Below are 19,787 nucleotides of genomic sequence, written 5' to 3' on the forward strand. Positions count from 1 at the left end.
GGTCGATATCGTCAATGTAGAATTTGAGCTAAGCCTTGTGCAAAGGTTGCCAGTTCGAACCCTGAGCCCACCCAGGTTTTCGTCCCACAATGTGTTACGCCAGAAAGTTCTACTCTTGTGGTGGTACAATGATTGTCAAGTGGCAGTCGGCGGTATAGTTTCCAGGGGGAACGCCCAAACCAAACTCTGAAGCCAGCGTGAGCCCGGTTCAGACAATATAATCTGGCCAGAGTGAAGCATATAAACTCTCTAAATTTAAAGAGTACGGTAGCCTAAATACAAAAAAGTTACCGTTCTATAAAAAGGAAAAAAAAATTATACAAGTTATTATACAAGATAAGTCAATCATAAATAGAACAACTGTGTACCCATCAACTTCAAGCTTCAATTATGGAGATAAATGGGCCCCACCACACCCATATCCTCTCTGGTTTTAGGTCACATATTAATATCCATAAATCTGCATTCTAACTATTTTATAATAACCCACAAATTTGATCCAAATTTTACAAATAAACCATTGGTTTTTGCAATATGTGAACGTTACCCTGACACACAGCAAAACAATATTCTAAAATTTGCTACCTACCTTGCTGTCTAATTAAAGTAAAATCTTTTCAATTAATTTCTTCCATTTTTATAATATTTTTTCACATATATATTTTTAAAGCTAATAAAGAAAAAGCCTTCTTACCTTGCATTTATGATGCTTCATCTTTGACAGCTATCTCCCAATGTTACAAATCATAACCTATTTGCCATGCCAATCTTGATCCTAATGTGAAACAACATTAAGCTAAAAAAACCAACATATTCAAGAACAAAGCAAAATGTTCAAATCTGGAAGATCAAAGCAAAACAGCAAGATCAATGCCATGTTTCAGCTCCAGTTTCAAGCAACCCAGGTATGGATTATGAGTTATGATCAAGAAAGTGATGAAAGTTTGAATCTTTTTTTGTGTTTGAATGGAGTTATGTGACAAAGATTTGAAATTTATTTTTTAGAATGTGATTAAATGATAAAGTTTTAGACTTTATTCCTGGGGTTTTGCAAAGCTTGCAGGTGCCATAGATTAGAATTGTGATCAAGAAAGTGATGAAATTTTGAATCTTTTTTATAATTTGGAATTTGGATGAAGTTATGTGTTAAAGATTTAAACTTTATGAATTGTGATCAAGAAAGTATTGAATTTTTGATTTTTTTATTGTTTAAAATGTGATTAAATGATAAAGTTTTAGACTTTATTCTTGGGTTTTTGCAAAGCTTGCAGGTGCCAAAGATTAGAATTATGATCAAGAATTGAAATTTTGAATCTTTTTTTAATTAAAATGTGATTAAATATTTAAATGATAAAGTTTTAGACTTTATTCTTGGGTTTGTTGCAAAGATTGCAAGTGCCAAGAAAGTATTGAAATTTTGAATCTTTTTTTAATTAAAATGTGATTAAATGATAAAATTTTACACTTTATTTCTGGGTTTGTTGCAAAGCTTGCATGTGCCAAAGATTAAAATTAATGAATTATGATCAAGAAAGTATTGAAATTTTGAATCTTTTTTTAAGTAAAATGTGATAAAATGATAAAAGTTTTAAACTTAATTTCTGGGTTTGTTGCAAAGTTGCAAGTGCCAAAGATTAGAATTAATGAATTATGATCAAGAAAGTACTGAAATTTTGAATCTTTTTTAAGTAAAATGTGATAAAATGATAAAGTTTTAAACTTTATTCCTGGGTTTGCTGCAAAGATTGCAAGTGCCATAGGTTAGAACTATGATCAAGAAAGTATTGAACTTTTGAATCTTTTTTTTAACTAAAATGTGATTAAATGATAAAGTTTTAGACTTTATTTCTGGGCTGTTGCAAATCCTGCAGGTGCCAAGATTAGAATTATGATCAAGAAATTATTGAAATTTTGACATTTCATTATTTAAAATGTGATAAAATGATAAAAGTTTTAAACTTTATTTCTGGGTTTGTTGCAAAGCTTGCAGGTGCCAAAGATTAGAATTATGATCAAGAAAATATTGAAATTTTGATTTTTTATTATTTAAAATGTGATTAAATGACAAAGTTTTAAACTTTATTTCTGGGTTGCAAAACTTGCTGGTTCCAAAGATTGGAATTATGATCAAGTATTGAAATTTTGAATCTTTTTTAAGTAAAATGTGATTAAATGATATTTTAAACTTTATTTCCTGGGTTTGCTGCAAAACTTGCAGGTGCCAAAGATTAGAATTATAATAAAAAAAGTATTGAATTCTTGAATATTCTGTAAAAAGTTTTAAACGTTATTTCTGGGTTTTGTTGTAAAACAGCAAAACAGGCCTGAATGCTGAACAGCTGAACTATGATCAAGAAAGTATTGAATTCTTGAATATTTTTAAAAAAGTTTTAAACTTTATTTCTGGGTTTGCTGTAAAACTTGCAGGTGCCAAAGATTAAAGGTAAAGGCTTAATGATTGCTTTGATACCAGCAGAAACAGGGAAACCAGTAGCTAAATTAGCAAGAACTCCTGTAGTTGATGGAGCTTGTACATGGGCAGACCCTATTTATGAAATGGTCAAACTGGTCAAACATCAAAAAACAGATACATATAAGGAGAAAGTTTATTACTTTAATGTGCAAACAGTAAGACCATGAATATTTGCAAATATTTTTGTTTAGTTTTGGTGTAATGTGTGTGTGTGGATGGTCACAGGGATCTTCAAAGTCAGGGTTTGTTGGAGAAGTGGGAGTTGATTTTTCTAATTTTGCTGAGACTAATGAGCCATTTCAGCTTTCTCTTCCACTTACAGCTTCAGACACTGGTGCAATTTTACATGTAAGTTTATATTCCAAGAACACCCCCCCCCCCCCGCACGGACACACCGCCTCCCGGGGCGTTTTGGCCTTAGTTTTAGGCTGGAGAGTTTCCTACAAAATGCCTCCTTCCATCTCTTCAAACCAATCATATTTTTTTCCCACATTTATTTATTTTATTTATATTAAAATTTAGAAAAGAATTAAAATAATACACCAATTATTTTTTTTTGTTAAAACGCCCTCTTGTTGACGGTGGCTGACACGTGTCGCATAACGCCCCACAAAGGGGGTTATGACTACACTTGTCTTTATATTTTAATATATGATGCAGAGCGGAAGCAAGAATAGTAAATAGCAAATAGAGAATAATTATGCTCACGGAAATTTGATTTATAACTGATTGCCGGTGGCGTTACTTTCGAAATTACAAATCGACTAATTTTTGTTGTAAATAAAACTTTAAAGAGACGTGTAATATTAATATTATTTTACAAGAATTCTAAATTTTGCAGGTTTGACAAGTTTTTGAAATTACAAATTTATGATAAACTACTGTAATCGTAAGTATAAATAGACGTATAAATTAAGATAATTAATGATTTACGCGTTTTAGGCTAAAAATACAAACGTCAAAAAAATTATGTCCGCTAGTTATGGGACCAGTAACTCCATTCCTAGCCCAATTTATGCTGTTTTGTCGTTTGAAGTTTGTGTCATTTCTACCCTGCTTCCCCTTGTCCAACTGGTCCAAATTGTACGAAAAGATAATGTAAATGTGTGATGTTTATAGTTTTCAGTTTTTAGTAATAGTTATACATCATGTGACAGGTTTTTATACAAAAGATGCAACGGACGGACGAATCAAGGTATAACAACTAGCAAGTGCATTTAACTATTTATTATCATTTTTATGGATTTAATGTTGATTAATCTAATATTCAAGCATTCAAGTTTCAGAGAGTCTGAAGAGAATGAGTCTATACAGTCCGAATCAGTCAAATCAAGAAACCAAGCAAGTGACACTAGTGAAAATGGAAAGTCAAACCCTGCGAGTAAAACCGAGGGAAATAATATTGTAAAACAAAGATCAATAACCGATTGGTCACTCGGTTCGCTTTCAGACAGAAGCATGACGGATTTGTTACACAGCCCAGAGGAAAAAGATGATGTAAACGCGTTAAAAGCCGAAGTCGCCAGGCTGGAAAGACAAGCCGAGTTAGCTGAGTTGGAATTAGAATCGCTTCGGAAACAAATAACGAAAGAGAATAACAGATCACATAATTTGTCATTAAAGTTAGAGGGAGTTAAGGAGGAGAACGAAGAGTTAGTTATGGCGGTTAAAGATTTTGAAAAAAAGTTGGAAGATAAAAATATAAAAATATCTCATCTTTCTGAAGATATTGAGAACATATATGCAGAGTTAGAGGCTGAAAAGAAAGAGAAAGAGGAGTTAAAAGTTCATATCGAAGATATTACGCTCGACTATAAATACTTACTACAAGAAAATGATGACATGTCATCAAAATCTTTAACAACAAATAAAGAATATGATGTTCAAGTAAAGAAGCTAGAGGAAAAGATAATGGATCAAGCTTTAGAGATTTCGAAAACATTGGATACAAACGCGGAGTTGGAAACGCATATTAAACGATTAGAAAAAGAGTTAGAGAAACAAGTAAATGACTTTGAAGATGATGTACAAGATTTAATGAAAGCTAAAGTAGAGCAAGAGGAAAGAGTTGCACAAGCGGAAGAGGCGTTGAGAAAGTCAACGTTGGTCAACGCTGCGGTTGTCGAGAAGTTGAATCAAGAACTGTTGAAACTAAAAGACGCGCATAAGAAAGAAGTGCAAAAGCTTTATGACCAAATGTCGTTGGAGCTTGAAAGTTGTAAAAAAGTTATAGAAAATAATAATGATTTGGAAGAAATGGTTAAGGAAAGAGAAGCGTTGGTGGCGGAAGTTAATTCGTTAAAGAAGGAATCGATGAGTTGGACGAGTTTGATGAGTGAAAAGAATGTTGTGATTAGAAGTTTGAAGTCAGAGTTGAAGGTGTTGAGAGGTGATTATAATCAACTGCAACAAAGGTTGTTGGTAGTTGAGTCCGAGAAAGATAATTTGCAGAAAGAAGTTTATAGATTAGATCAAGAAAACCGTAATTTGGTCAAGGTAATGTAAATATATATAGAGATTTGATATGTGTATATGGGTAAGGAAGAAGGTTAACTTATTGTGCGGTTAATATTCTATTTCAGGAACGTAAAGTAGCTTGTGATGTCGCGACTAGCAAGCATGACGAAAGCAGATCTATAGCAGATTCAGGAAAACGGTATGCACAATTAACTTAAATAAACTTATTTGCTTATGTTTATAATCTAAGTTGTTATGTTAAGCATTTGGTGCCATTTAGTAAAGGTGTACATAAAACCGAAATAACTAACTTGTAACTGAATAACCAAGATAACAGAACCAAAATAACTAAAGTACTAAACCAGACTCAAAACCGACGGTTTGGTTTATGTATTTTAAAAAACCGAACCAACTTTTATAATTGAACCGGACCGTAAAGACCGAAAAACCCGACTTTTATTATTGAATTTATGGACTATAAGTTTTATCTTAAATGTTAAGTAATAAAAATTAATAAATGGTGTAGCAAAAGTTTTTGAAAATGTTTAAGCCATTTTTTATTGACCAAAAATTTGACGTCCAAATAGTCCCAAACCGTACCCGAACAGTTTTTAAAAACCAAAAACCAAATTTTCGGTTTTTGGTTCAGTTTGACCCAAAACCGACATGTGTACACGTCTGGCATTTGCAGGCTTGTTAACTTGTGAATGGGTCGATCTGAAATACACTATATCTCTAAAAGGTCAAACATGTTGGAAGTAGTTTAAAGTGTGTTCAAAATGCATAAAGCCTTTTGTTCAAAAAATTATATTACTATTGTGTTGATTATCCAACAAAAACAACAAAAGAAGTTAAAATTTTAGACAAAAAGTGTTTCGGGACAACCGAACCAGTAAACTAACAAATCTTTGTTTTTAAATGCATAAAGCCTTCTGTTCAAAAAATTATATTACTATTCTGTTGATTATTCAACAAAAAAAGTTACAATTTTGTACAAAGGTCTTTCGGGTCAACCCAACCAGTACGCTAACAAATCTTTGTTTTTTGTGTTTAAAGATCTGAGCAGAAACTCAACAAACTATTAAGTGAAATATCAGCATTGGAAGAAAAGAACAAACACATGGAAAATGAGCTAAAAGAGATGCAAGAAAAATATTCAGAAGTCAGTCTTAGATTTGCTGAGGTGGAAGGTGAAAGACAAGAACTGGTAATGGCCGTGCGTAACTTGCGAAATGGTAAAAAGATGTAACGCGACTGTAGATGCTCGGTTCATAAAATTGTAACAGTTGTGAACAGAACAATAATATAGGTTACAATTGATATTGTGTTTGGATATTATATCCATTAACAAACTAAATACAAAATTATTTTTGTGTTTGTGTTTGTGTTTCATCTTATGTTCAGTAGTGTCACAAGTACTTAAAAATGTTTCGAGATCAACCTGGCCCGTTTCAACCCGAGCCTGTTTCGACCTGTTATCTTTAGTAGGAGTCCATAAATCTGAATCTGATTTTTGTGTTTGTGTTTCATCTTATGTTGAGTAGTGTCACAAGTACTTCAAAATGGTTCGAGATCAACCTGGCCCGTTTCATCACGAGCCCGTTTTGACCCGTTATCTTTAGTAGGAGTCCATAAATCTGAATCTGATTTAAATTCAGCAGATATAGAAAAAACTAGGAAGACTGAATCAGTCTTCTTTTTATTTTTTTTTTATTTTTTTTATTTTAAGAAAATAGAAGTCTTCAACTACCATAGCATCATGATGAGTGTTAATCATTTCTCCTTTATAAGTGTGGGTGCCTAACTTGTCCACTATGGGTGTATGCACTTTCATGTTTTGACCAAAATGATGTCTCGGTCAAAGTAGGACTCGTCAGCATTACGTGGGCATCAGATCTTGCGTTTTTACCTAAATAAGTTGACTTTTCGATATCATTAGATACTTCAGCTTCTAAAGAATCATCACTTAAACCGGCGAGTCCGGACCTCATCGAGGACAAACCCCAACGGTTAGTAACGTGAATGTGCCCATTTACACATTGAACACACATTGGTTGAGAGTTATCGCTTCTCTCCTAATGAGTCCATGGCAGGACGGAAAAAATGATCATTGTCATAAGCGAAACGGTTTGGCTAGTCTTTGGACAACCAGTGACTGTCTAACAAAAATAATACCATTTAAAAACAAGATGCAAGGTTTGTTTAAGTCGAATAGTTTTGGAGTAGATTGAACATAATAAGGCGAGCCGGTTAATGAGTTAGTCGAGATCGACTTGTTAAAATCTCGAATCAAATAAGGCTTAAAGGAGCTTGAGCAAGAACTCGTGCCTTAATAAGCTTTTTTAACAAAAGAGCCCAACCCGAGCTTCATTTATTGAGCTTGAGCTATCTAACCAGCCTAAACTTACCCATTATTTATATAACTTTCACTTAATGTGAATATGTGATAAATATATTTCTTACATATAAATAAAATTATAACAAAAACAACTATATAATATATGTTATATATAAAAGTTATAACTAACAACATATACAAAAATAATTAAAATGTATATAAATTAATTAGTAAATAATAAACAAGACGAATCTAAACCTAAAATTATATATATATTAAAAATCAAAAGATTCACCACTCACAAATTAACTATTCATCATAATTATACAAGTTTTTTAGCTTGATGTGCAAGCTCTTAAAGCATATGACTTATTACACTTTTTATAAATTAAAAAGCAAGTTATAATTTTGATTTCTCAAACTTTTGGCACAAACTTTTAACGCTTTTTAATTGTGACTCCATAGTTTATGGTTCTGTGCAATTTTTTCTCGTGCATTTTTTTACATTTTTTAATTGCAATACTTTTCCGCTTTCAACCTTTTCTCACCAAATATTTTTGTGAAGTATCGTAACCAGCAGAACCGATAACGATATATTTTTCTGACCGCAACGCGTCAGCTTATATCAACTACAAATAGAGTGTTTTGATTTTTTTGATTTTTCTATGAATCATCAAAGGTAGGGCTGCCACTTTCACCTGAAACCCGACCCGAAAAAACCCATACCCGAACCCGAACTAACCCAACCCGTAGAACCCGAACCCGAGAAAAGACTAACCCGAACCCGAACCGAAGTAATTTGGGTTGGTTCTTGGGTTTGATTTATAAGTTTCGGGTCAATCCGAATAAACTTCTAGTTTTAAAATTAAATATATTTTTAGGTATAATAAACCAAAAAAACTAAGTCTTAGCTACTAAAGTGATCATAATCTAGCTCTAATTGATTGTTGTCACTAACTATTATGGATCAATTGTTTATTATTAATTTATGTTTTCTGTTTATTACTAATAGCAACCGAAATCGAACAACCAAATCACGCTCAATTGAATACGATTAAGGCGCGGGTTAGTTTTACTCTTCTTTGAATTGTTTTATCAAGTTATGTTGGTTTGTTATTTGATTATTTATGTTATAAACAAAAAAGAATGTGTTGTTTTAATTTTAGCATTGTAGTTTTTAAATTTTTTTGTTTTTGTGTTTTTTTTTTCCTTTTGTTTGTTTGTTTTTTAGGATACTTTTAACCCGATTAACCCAACCCGAACCCGAATTACCCGAACCCAAAAAACCCGTGAGAGATTTGGGTTGGGTTTCGGGTCAAAATATAAAACTTTGAAAACCCGAAGAACCTGATCCGAAAAACCCGAAACCTGAAAAACGAACTCAAAGAACATCCCTAATCAAAGACGTTAAGGTTCATTTTGAGAATCAAGTTCAAGCCGCTATAGCACGCGGGGGCTCTAACTTCTCATTTTGAAACAAAAGCTCACAATCAGTCTAGAGCTTTAAACAAAAAGAGAAAAAAAAAAAGCGCTCGAAATGAACCAAGCTCCGGCTTAACTTTCCGTAAGTCAAAACAAACCGAGCTCTAGCGTAGGCGCTCACATCCAGGTTTCCACACCTTAAACCTCGCAAACGGAACCTACCACCTCTCCGTCGATCATAAACCCTCCGCCGTAACCGCCGCCGTCATCCACCACCGTCACAACTGCAAGGTACCTACCTAATATACAGATTCTATTCAACTCCTCTCATAGGACTAATTAATTAGGTGTTATCGAACTTGATCCGGGTCAATTCGACCCGATTAACAAAACCCTAATAACCATTGCCTCTGTTCATGTTCCCAATTGCCAAATTAGGTCACAAATTACCTCAATTTCCCGCCAATTCACGATCTTTATGTAGCAACAACAACACTAATAGTTTCGATGCCGCCTTTCGTCGAATTGAAAAACACTTATTAGCCCACATTAACGATCAAAACCCTAATTTTGCATCAAATGAAACCCTAGAAGCCGAAACCGAAACCCACGAAGGAAAAGATTCCGTTAATGCTATCGGAGACGAACATCACGAACATGATAATAATAATAATAACAATGCATTCAGTAGAGCAAGTTTTATACGAAATGCGAAAGTTAACGCTGTTAAAGCCCTCAAAGTCCTCCAACAAGACGGCCCGGGATTCGACACCAAATCGGCTTTAGATAGTTTAGAGCTAGAGGTATCGGGCTTACTCGTGCGAGAGGTTCTTATAGGCATCTTGAAGAATATGAATCATGTTAACCGCGAACGTTGTGCGAAGCTCGGGTACAAGTTTTTTACATGGTCGGGTCGGAAACAGAATTACAGTCATACGGTCAATACGTATCATTTGATAATGCAGATATTTGCGGAGTCGGAGGAGTATAAAACGATGTGGAGATTAGTTGATGAAATGACTGAGAAAGGGTACCCTGTTACGTCGAGAACGTTTAATATATTGATATGTTCGTGTGGCGAAGCGGGTGTGGCCAAGAAAGTTGTGGAGAGGTTTATAAAGTCGAAATCTTTTAACTTTCGCCCGTTTAATCATTGCTTTAATGCGATACTGCATTCTCTTCTTGCGGTTAAACAGTATAAACTAATCGAATGGGTGTATCAGCAAATGTTGACCGATGGTTATTCACCGGATTTTTTGACTTATAATATTATTATGTATACAAAATATAGACTTGGGAAATTAGGTCAGTTTCATAGCTTATTCGATGAAATGACCCGAAGCGGGTTTCCTCCCGATCTTCATACGTTTAATATCTTGCTTCACATTCTTGGTAAAGGCGACAAACCCGCAGCAGCGGTTGACTTGTTGACCCACATGAAGGAAGTTGGAATCGAGCCGAGTGTGCTTCATTTCACCACGTTAATAGACGGGTTGAGTCGGGCGGGTAACATGGAAGCGTGCAAGTACTTTTTTGATGAAATGGCTAACTACGGGTGTGAGCCGGATGTGGTGGCGTACACGGTTATGATAACCGGGTACGTGGCGGTTGGGCGGTTAGAACAAGCAGAGGGATTGTTTTCAGAAATGATTAATAATGGGAAAGTACCGAATGTTTATACGTATAATGCGATGATTCGTGGGCTTTGTATGAATGGGAAGTTTGAGTACGCGTGTTTGATGGTTAAAGAAATGGAGTTAAGGGGGTGTAACCCTAATTTTGTTGTGTATAGTACACTTATTAGTTATTTGAGGAAAAATGGAAAGTATTTTGAGGCTCAGGAGATAATAAAAGAAATGGTCGAAAAGGGTCGGTATACGCATCTTCTTCATAAAATTAGGAGATATCGAAGATGCTAATGTTGTAATAGGAATTTTGTTTCGGTTTTGTATTTAACAAAATGAAAGACACCATTTTTTTTATCTCCATTTTGGTCATTGTTATTTTGTGCTGTTTTTTTGTCTGGTATTGTTTTGTGCAGGTTTAATTGGTGGCAAAATTAAGGATATGTCAATGCTGTAAGCTGTTTAAGGTTTGCATCTGCTACCCTTAATTTTGTTAAAATTTTAATTTTTTCCGGTTTTTTAATGTGCTAGATTTCTTATTATGTTGATGATTCTTGTCTTTGTAAGGGTTAATAACTTAGTAATTTAAAAGCCATTTAAGAGTGTGCATGGGCTGGTTTTGGGCTCATATTGAACCGAAAACTGGAAAATCAATTTTTTTTGGTTTTTCAAAGCTGTTCGGTTTTCACAATGGGTTCGGGTTAGTTTCGGTTTTTTTAATTATCATTTGCTCTTGAAATTTTTTGGAAGTAAAAAAAATGACCCAAAGTAATAAATTTGGGTCTATATATATATATTTTTTTGTTAATTAATGATTGATTGTTACATATTTGGGCCTAAAATTTTAAGCCACACTATTTATAATTCACATATTCAATAACAAAAGTCAGTTTGGTTCGGTTTTTACAATTCAGTTCGGTTTTATCGGTTTCGGACCTTTCGGTACATGCATAATTGAAACTGACCCGAAAATTTGGTTTTTGAAAGAACATAAAAACAAACAGTTGGTTTTCGGGTTGGGTTAGGTTCAGTTATGCTGGTTACGGATCAGTTTTTTTAGTTTCATGTGTACCACTAAAGGCAGTATGCTTTCTTATATTTCATGAAAGATTCAACAAACTAATTTTTGTATACTGAAGTCCCTAAACTTTGTTAAAATGCCCGAATTTGTTAAGTTTATTTCAGAATGACTATTAAATTCGTCAAATTTTGGTAAAGTGACATTCAACATTTAAAAGAAAAAAAAAAGAAACAGTCTTATTTTGATCAGTTTAAGAGTTAACAAGTTACTGTTATAAAAATATTTAGAAGGTGGTGTAGTTTAGATAAAATTAGGGACATTAATATACAAATTTAGTTCAGTGACTTTTTCATGTATTATTTACAAGCAGGGATGAGCACTTTTTTACCAATAGCGGTTGAACACTTACGATACTGGTATTAGTATTCGTTTTTCATGTCTTCTGCGTCGGCCTGATACCGGTACTGAACTGTCAAAATCACTCTAGTATTCAGTGTATACTTTCACTTGTTTTCGATATCGGTATTTTTCGGTACAAACTGGTTCAATATCATACCAGTACCGATCTCATTCCTAATTTATGAGTTGATGTACTTTATGATACCAAAATTAGGTTGAGTTTTTTTTTTTAACCCATAATGTTTGCTGCATAAATGTAAGTGTTGATTAATTTGATTGGGTACCTGTGATCCAACTTAACATATTATATATGGCTTGTACTTATTATTGTTGCTGATGACTCATGTAGATGACACTTTACTAACTTAAAAAAACAAGTGAGATCTGACTCTTCATACCTTTAAATCATTATCTGCATACCCTTTTCTTGTATCTTATAGGCATGTGTTTGTTTATCACATTTAAAATATACACATATGTATGCTTTCTATAAACAATCAGGTGTCTAATGACATAATCCGCGGGTCCATTACCAGAATTCTAATTATTTTTCTTTGATTTCGGTAACCAGGGGTGTAGGCAGCTTTTGGAGAATGAGTTCAGTCGAACCCGTATAAATTTCTTTTTATTGTTATATATTCATGTATTTTGGCATTGCGTCCGTAGAAATTTATACATCGAGCCCGTAGAAAACTCAAACTTAAGTTATAGACGATCGGTCGTCCGTCCATCGAAATTTTCCGAACCCGTAGGAATAAGTTCCTGGCTACACCACTGTAATGGTGACAAAAGTTGGTATTTACAGTTTTGAAAACCGCATGGAATAGCAAACTTGTTGATTTACGGGTTTGTGTAAAGACCATTGTGTTTAGAGGTGCACAAAATACCTGTTCCGGACCCGACCTAGTGTACCTGATCCGGAATTGGTTTCTATCTGTACCCGACCCACGGGTACGACCTGGTATATGATTTCTCCCCGCAGAAATACCTGGTCAAAGTCCGACCTGAAACCCTGAAAACTCGGTCAAAATCCGACTATACCCGAAACTGGTTTCTACCCGATCTGGTTTTGAATTTTGTTGATCATACTCGGGTACCGGTTCCTGAAATTACCAGGTTTATGTACCTCTAATTGTGTTTATGTTTTAATTTATAGTAAAAACATAATTAAGCATGTATTATTTACTGTAAATTATTAGTTGTATATTATGCCTGAAAAGTTATAACCATTTTATACATTTGATTAATTATTAGGTTTAATTAAGCTAATTAAACAAATAGAAAGTATTGTAATATATTGACTCTATACATGGAGTAGGGGTGTTCACGGTCCGGTAAAACCGTAAGCCAAACCGTTAGTACGGTTTTTGCTAATAAAAAACTGAAGCCAAACCGTGAAAATAAAAGCCAAGCCGAACCGAACCGTTACTAACGGTTTGGCTCCGGCCGGTTTCACGGTTTAGGCTTTAATTCAAAAACTTAAAACTCTAATTCACAAGTTCAGATTTCAAGCTGTCCAAAAATAAAATAACCAAAATGCAAGTTCCCCATAATTAATCATATTGTCCAGAATTTAAGCCTAGAACATAACGGGATACTGGACTTTTAGTAAAGTTGGGCTAAATTACACACTAGCATCTTATAGTGGGCTAAGACAAGAAGCCCAATGTTTAAAACAAATGATATATTATAAATAATTATATAAATCTAATATAAAAAAATAAAATTTATATATAAATAAATCATACGGTTCGGTCCGGTTTTTTACGGCCAGTTTTCATTAAAAACCGCAAGCCAAACCGTTCACCACGGTTTGAAAATTTTGAAGCCGACCGACCGAATGTCAAAAAAAAATCCAACCGCGAAGCCAAACCAATGACTGGCTTGGACGGTTTTGCGGTTTTAAGCCGACTGCTGAACACCCCTAACATGGAGCATGCCGTCACTTTTAGACCAGTCAATATCAAAATAAAATAGATTCATGGATATGGATATTATTTTATAAGTAGTTATTGAGGAATTAGGATATTTTTGACCTTTGGTGGTGTATACATAGTCATGCATCTAAGTCGGCATCATTAAATACGATTTTAAAAGATTACGAATTAAACATTAAAACCGGTCAGGTCCATCACATTTACCAGACGTGAAAAAAAAATAAAGTTCGGCTATCCTGGGTAACTTATTGGCAAAAGATGACAAAAACAACGTTGAATAGTCCAAACAAACTATCTTCTGTTCTAAGAAAAATCTACCGTCTAAAGGCCCTACTGTGGTAAAACCCGATGGAGGTGCACAAAAAACCTGAACTTGGTACCGGACCTGGAAAAAAAAACTAGACCTGGGTTTTTTATGCCCGGGTTGTTACTACCTGAACTAGAGGTGTTCAAAAAAACCGGTTACGGAACCGGTTTGGGCGGTTAACCGGAAAACCGGTTTTTTAAAAACCGGTTTTTTTAAAAACCGGTTTGACCGGTTTACGTAACCGGTTTACGTATCGGTTATACTTTTTGGAGCCAAAACCGGTTTTATAACCGGTTATAAAAAAAACCGGTTTTTTTTAATAACCGGTTATTAAAAAACCGGTTAACCGGTTTTTAAAATAACCGGTTTATAGCCGTTATAAAAAAACCGGTTAACCGGTTTTTTAATAACCGGTTAACCGGTTAAAACCGGTTTTTCGAACGTTACCAAACGGCTTTATAGCCGTTTTTTTTTTTTTGCCCGTTTTTTTTAGCCGTTTTTTTTGGTTTTTTTACCCCCACAAACATCTATATATAGTTTAGGTTGGGTATTGGTTAGATCACACTTGATTATACAACTCCAAAAGCTCTAAACGTTTATTTCATACGCGATTATAACTCCAAACGCTCTTCTTTCGTAGTCGTTTATTTCATACTCGAGTATACCACTCTTAATTCGTAGTCGATTATCATGGCCTCCCAAAGTGCTGCTTCATCGGTCAACATGGGTGCCTCGAACACGGGAGAAACCGTCGTTCGGGTCATCCCCACGAAACGAAACCAAGATATTTGGCAACATTTCGACCTATGCGAAATGTCTAACGGAACCCAAAAAGCTAGATGCAAACATTGTTTGAAGTTTTATAACAAAGAAGCAAACTCCAGTTTAAGAGCTCATGTAGAAAGGCCCTCTTGCAAGGTCTTGAAGGACGAATCCGGAAGTAGTTCGCAGCCGGAGATGACGAATCAAGGAACGGTGTTTACGTACGACCTTGAAGCGGTACGTCAACAGTTTGGCAACTTTGTGATTCAACAATCACTTCCTTTCAACCACTTCGACAACCCTCAATTCACGGAGATGATGCAAAAGTATGTTCAACCACGCTACCAACACGTAAGTCGTTCGACCCTTAGAAGAGATATGCTTAAAGCATGGAAAAACGCTAAATCCGAACTAATTTCATACTTTTCAAACTTACAAACTGGTGTGAACTTAACAACGGATGTGTGGTCGGTACCTAATGGTTCGCCCGACTCATACATTTGTGTGACGGCTCATTGGGTTGACCCCCGGTCGTGGCAAATGATGAAACGAACCGTTGCGTTTCAATTGTTTGATTACCCGCACACGGGTAGAAATATTTTTAAACTCTTGGATAAAGTCATTCGACAATACAAGATTGAAGATAAAATCTTTTCAATATCGTTTGATAACGCGTCCAACAATACGGCCGCGGTTGGCCATTTAAAATTAAAGTATAAACCTATTTGTGATGGAGCGTTTTTTCATAGCCGATGCATTGCACATATTATCAACTTGGCCGTGCAAGATGGGTTAAACGTGATCGAAACGCAAAGAAACAATTTTAAAAGAATGTTACGAGATGTTTTTTAGCAACAATAAAACATTTTCAAGATACAAAAAATTTTGTGATGAAGCTAATTGTCAATGGTTGGGGCCCAATTGGGATTGTCCAACAAGATGGAACTCGACTTGTGATATGTTTGAGAAAGCCATCCAACAAAAAGAATCACTAGTTGCGTTTCATCAAATAATGTCAAGTAGGGGTAAATGTGCACCGTACGATCCTAGAAACTGGTTATTGATTGAGATCGTTACGGAGGTTCTTCAAATTTTTAAATCTTGCACAACTAGTTTATCCGGGGTTTACTATCCAACAAGCCCCATTGCTTTACCAAAAATTGCTGTCATGTGCACAAAGTTGACTGAAATTCATTGTAGGGGTGCACCTTATTTTGATATGGGTGCAAAAATGAAAGAAAAATTTATAAAATATTTTCAACAACTACCCGCTGTTTTGACCTGTGCGGCTGCGTTAAACCCTTGCATCAATGTTGGTGGTGTTGAAGCTTTAATAGAAAAAATTTGTGATGAGCTAGGGTTAAACGACGATCAAAACCCCTATTATAGCCAAACTTTAAAGAATGATTTCAACACCACATTGGCAAACATGTATGATGTTTACCTTACAAAACACGGGTCGTCTTCCCAAATTCATGACTCGTTAAGAGCTGTTGCCCAATCCCAATCCCAAACCGACCTTGAAATGGGGATGTACTACATGATTTGGGAAGACGCCGGTAAACGTCAAAGGGTAAACACCCCAAGCAGTGAACTTGGAAGGTATGGTGGGTACCAACTTTGTGAAACACATGACTCCGGATGAATTTAGAAGTCTTGATTTGCTGGCTTGGTGGAGAGGTAAGGAGGATGAGTTTCCGATCCTCGCCGCCATGGCCAAAGATTTACTAACGGTCCAAGCTTCCACGGTAGCTTCGGAGTCTGCTTTTTCTGTTTCTGGCAGGGTTATATCGATTAGGAGGACTCGACTCACTCCAGCAGCTGTAGAGATGTCGATTTGCTACAAGGATTACTTGGACTCTTTAGACAGGGCACAACATCAACGCTCACTCGATGGGGAAATGGACTATGAGGCGGCCTTGTATGAAGACGAGGTCAATCAAGGACACATTCAACCAATGACCGATGAAGAAGCCGCGTACGACGATTACCTAAGGAATAGCTCGGGATCGGGTAGCGAAGAAAATGAGTAACAAACATCAACTTGTTAATGTAATCGTGTCTAAGCATTCTTTAATGTTTGTATTTTTGAGTTACGAATATGCGATAACGATTTAATGTTTGTATTTTTAATGTAAAAGCTATAAATGAAAGTTATGTGTTTTTAATCTTCCAAGCAAAGAATGCTAACAACGAAACCCTAAACCCTAAACCCTAAAGAAAAAAAAAAAAAAAAAAAAAAAAAAAAAAAAAAAAAAAAACCGGTTAACCGGTTAGACCGGTTTTTAAACCGGTCCAAACCGGTTTGGCCGGTTTGAGTTTTCAGCAATAAAAACCGGTTAATAACCGGTTCCGGTTATTAACCGAACCGGTTTTTTTCTGGATAAAAAAAACCGGTCCGGTTAATAACCGAACCGGTTTTTTCAAAAAAACCGATTTGTGCACCTCTAACCTGAACCCATACCCGACCCTACCGTATGGTACGGATAGGGTATGCCTCTAGAAGCACCGGCAACAAGAAGGTCTCAGGTTCTATCATAGTCGTTAAGAGAAAACTTATTTATTAATAAAATGAACATCTTTTGGTAATAAATCCAAAGAAGCAGCAGAAAACACACTAGCTTTATGAAACACTCAGAAAAAGAATCAAAACAAAAAAACAAAATTTTATGTTAAAGTCACAAAAGCCCCCATAAACGGAAAATAAACACCAGAAAATTAAATACCAATAATAAATAATAATAATAATAATCTATATATATTCTATTAAAAAAATTCATTTGGATTAATTCCTATTGGTTCATTACTATAGTTTCCATACATACTAAGGCTTCTTAAATTTTCTTAATAATTAAATAATTCAAAAATAAATAATATTATTCAAAAGTAACAATTCAATTCATATATTAATGCTAATGATTATGATATTAAATAAAATAGTAACTCCTAATTTACATATGTAAAGTTGAATACTATTTAACTCTATACATTTTGGTCATATATATTCAACACATAATGTTGGTGGGTTAGACACTTTTACATTAATGATTTTATAATACTTTATGCCGTTTGAAGTTAACCGTTATTCTTCATGTCAAGTAGACTAAGGTATGCTATTTACGTTTTCCGGGTAATGTTTATAACTTCCATATTTTTACAATTATATTATGAACATCCAATAAAAAAACCACAATTGTGACTTAATTTAATACTCTCTGTTGTCCCGTTTTTCTAATTGTTACGTTTTGTGTATTAAAATCCTTCATAATTAAAAGTTTTTTAATTACATCGAAGCAGAAGGCAAGCGGGCAACAAACTGCGCCGCTATCCATTTTCAAATTGCAAAACCCAACTTTTAAACAGCAAAACTAAATGGCACGCTATATACGTTTTTTTCTGTCAACATTTATGGTGTTCCTCATTTTTATATAATAACTTTGTTATATTATATTACATGTCTTTAAAATCAAAGAAGCGCAATTTTGTTCAATCAACCTCTTCCAATAAAATGAGTGATTCAAATGGTTAGTTATTTTAATATTCTTTATTTACCCTTCAAATGTTATATAATAATGCTTTTTTTATACATGTATATAAAAGTGCAGTGTCAACATCAAGAGAACCACCGAGTAGCATTGGACGGTAACAAATTATTTATAACTCTTTAATACAGTAACATATATTTAAATTCATTTTTTAAGTTATTAGCTTCAAGTTAAAGCTTACATCAAAGGATACAATATATTATAAACGTGAACATGTATTTCTACACCGCGTGTTGCGACGGTGCGGGTTAAATGCATTACATGTTCGAAGGTTATCACGTTTTGCGACGGGCACGCGTCGAGAAGTCAGTTGATATTGGTTTGATTATTATGGTAAAAATTTTGTGGCAAAAATTTCATCAACAAAGTTGATGGGCCAAAAAGTAAATATATGAAACTAAGTTTAGGCGTCAAGAAAATATAAGTGTAAAAACCTTTATGCCAAAAGTCTAATAAAACAAAGTTTGTAATAAAACTAGTTATAAAATTATAAGAAAAAAAAACTTTAGCCTTTACCTTTTAAATGCATATATAATACTCGTGCAATTGTTAGTTGTACATTATGTAGGAAGATTTGAAAATTGATATAAATAGTAAATGTGTGAGTGTAGAAAATAATGGTTTTTAATATATATATATATATATATATATATATGTATGTATGTATTGTCAAATAACAATTGATTTTAATGTACTATCAATTATATAAAATGTAACAAACATAATTTGTCAAAAATAAGTAAACTAACATAATGAGATATATTGTAACCATCATTTTCAATGCTGATTGACAACAAATTTTAAATACATTTTAACACTTAATGCCGAAATTCAACTTTGGTCGTTTTTGTTAGCTTGTAATAAATAATAAAGGGAATATCTCATAGAATAGTAACCAAGTTTCAAAAGTGTTTCAATTAAGTCATTCATGTATTTTTTCCTTAAATTGGGTCACTAAATCTTCAAATCGAGTCTTACCGGTTTTTTTGTGCGTCAAGAAATAAATGGAGGATAAGATGTGGGGGCCGGAATTTACAATATATGTATTTAAATTTAAAAAATATAAAAAAGTGTTAATTATATTAAAATTTAAAAATAAAAAATAAAATACCGCATTAGTTTACTGACTATTAAAATTTTAAAGTATATTGTTTAGATATTCTTATTGAAGTTATGAATTTTTAAAAATATATTAATTTCTACATATATTAACACATTAGTTTACTTTCCTCAGTACAATTGATAATATTTTTTAGGTTCATTTTAAATACTTAGCTAATTCGCCTAAATACAATTACATTATAATTTTTATATAGTGTGTACGTATTTTTTGGCATGATGCTTTGTAAGGACGACCAACATGATTAGTTTTAGTTATCTTTTTGACAATATAATTTCTTATGTTAAGTCATTAAGTTCTATATTATGTATTTGTAGTATTTATTACAACATTTATTTGTGAAATATATATGTTTTTATAGATTTTTTCATGTTTATATGA

General features: G+C 33.9%; 2 protein-coding genes across 2 annotated transcripts; both read left to right on the plus strand.

Annotated features, from left to right (window-relative positions):
- Positions 1 to 547: 547 nt before the first annotated feature.
- On the plus strand, positions 548 to 6,179 carry LOC143553767 (uncharacterized). The gene is made up of 7 exons (XM_077043679.1): positions 548 to 905; positions 2,428 to 2,628; positions 2,699 to 2,821; positions 3,631 to 3,668; positions 3,760 to 4,969; positions 5,056 to 5,129; positions 5,987 to 6,179. Exons 1-7 carry the CDS (start codon positions 831 to 833, stop codon positions 6,177 to 6,179), a joined length of 1,914 nt encoding a protein of 637 aa, XP_076899794.1. The 5' UTR covers positions 548 to 830.
- Positions 6,180 to 9,031: 2,852 nt separating this feature from the next.
- Positions 9,032 to 10,641, plus strand: LOC143553742 (uncharacterized). Its single transcript, XM_077043661.1, has one exon. It carries the CDS (start codon positions 9,107 to 9,109, stop codon positions 10,607 to 10,609), a length of 1,503 nt encoding a protein of 500 aa, XP_076899776.1. The 5' UTR covers positions 9,032 to 9,106; the 3' UTR covers positions 10,610 to 10,641.
- The last annotated feature ends 9,146 nt before the right edge of the window (positions 10,642 to 19,787 follow it).

Source organism: Bidens hawaiensis, unplaced genomic scaffold, assembly GCF_021521415.1.
Source record: "Bidens hawaiensis isolate Kalapana, Puna unplaced genomic scaffold, B.hawaiensis_p1.1 tig00017357_1, whole genome shotgun sequence".
NCBI classification, from domain to species: domain Eukaryota; kingdom Viridiplantae; phylum Streptophyta; class Magnoliopsida; order Asterales; family Asteraceae; genus Bidens; species Bidens hawaiensis.

Bases quoted from the DNA above. Each gene is read 5' to 3' on its own strand.
- LOC143553767 (XM_077043679.1), top strand. From the start codon at position 831: ATGTTCAAATCTGGAAGATCAAAGCAAAACAGCAAGATCAATGCCATG. The intron at 4,970-5,055 runs GTAATGTAAATA...ATTCTATTTCAG, and splicing joins AAAACCGTAATTTGGTCAAG to GAACGTAAAGTAGCTTGTGA. The intron at 5,130-5,986 runs GTATGCACAATT...TTGTGTTTAAAG, and splicing joins ATAGCAGATTCAGGAAAACG to ATCTGAGCAGAAACTCAACA.
- LOC143553742 (XM_077043661.1), top strand. From the start codon at position 9,107: ATGTTCCCAATTGCCAAATTAGGTCACAAATTACCTCAATTTCCCGCC.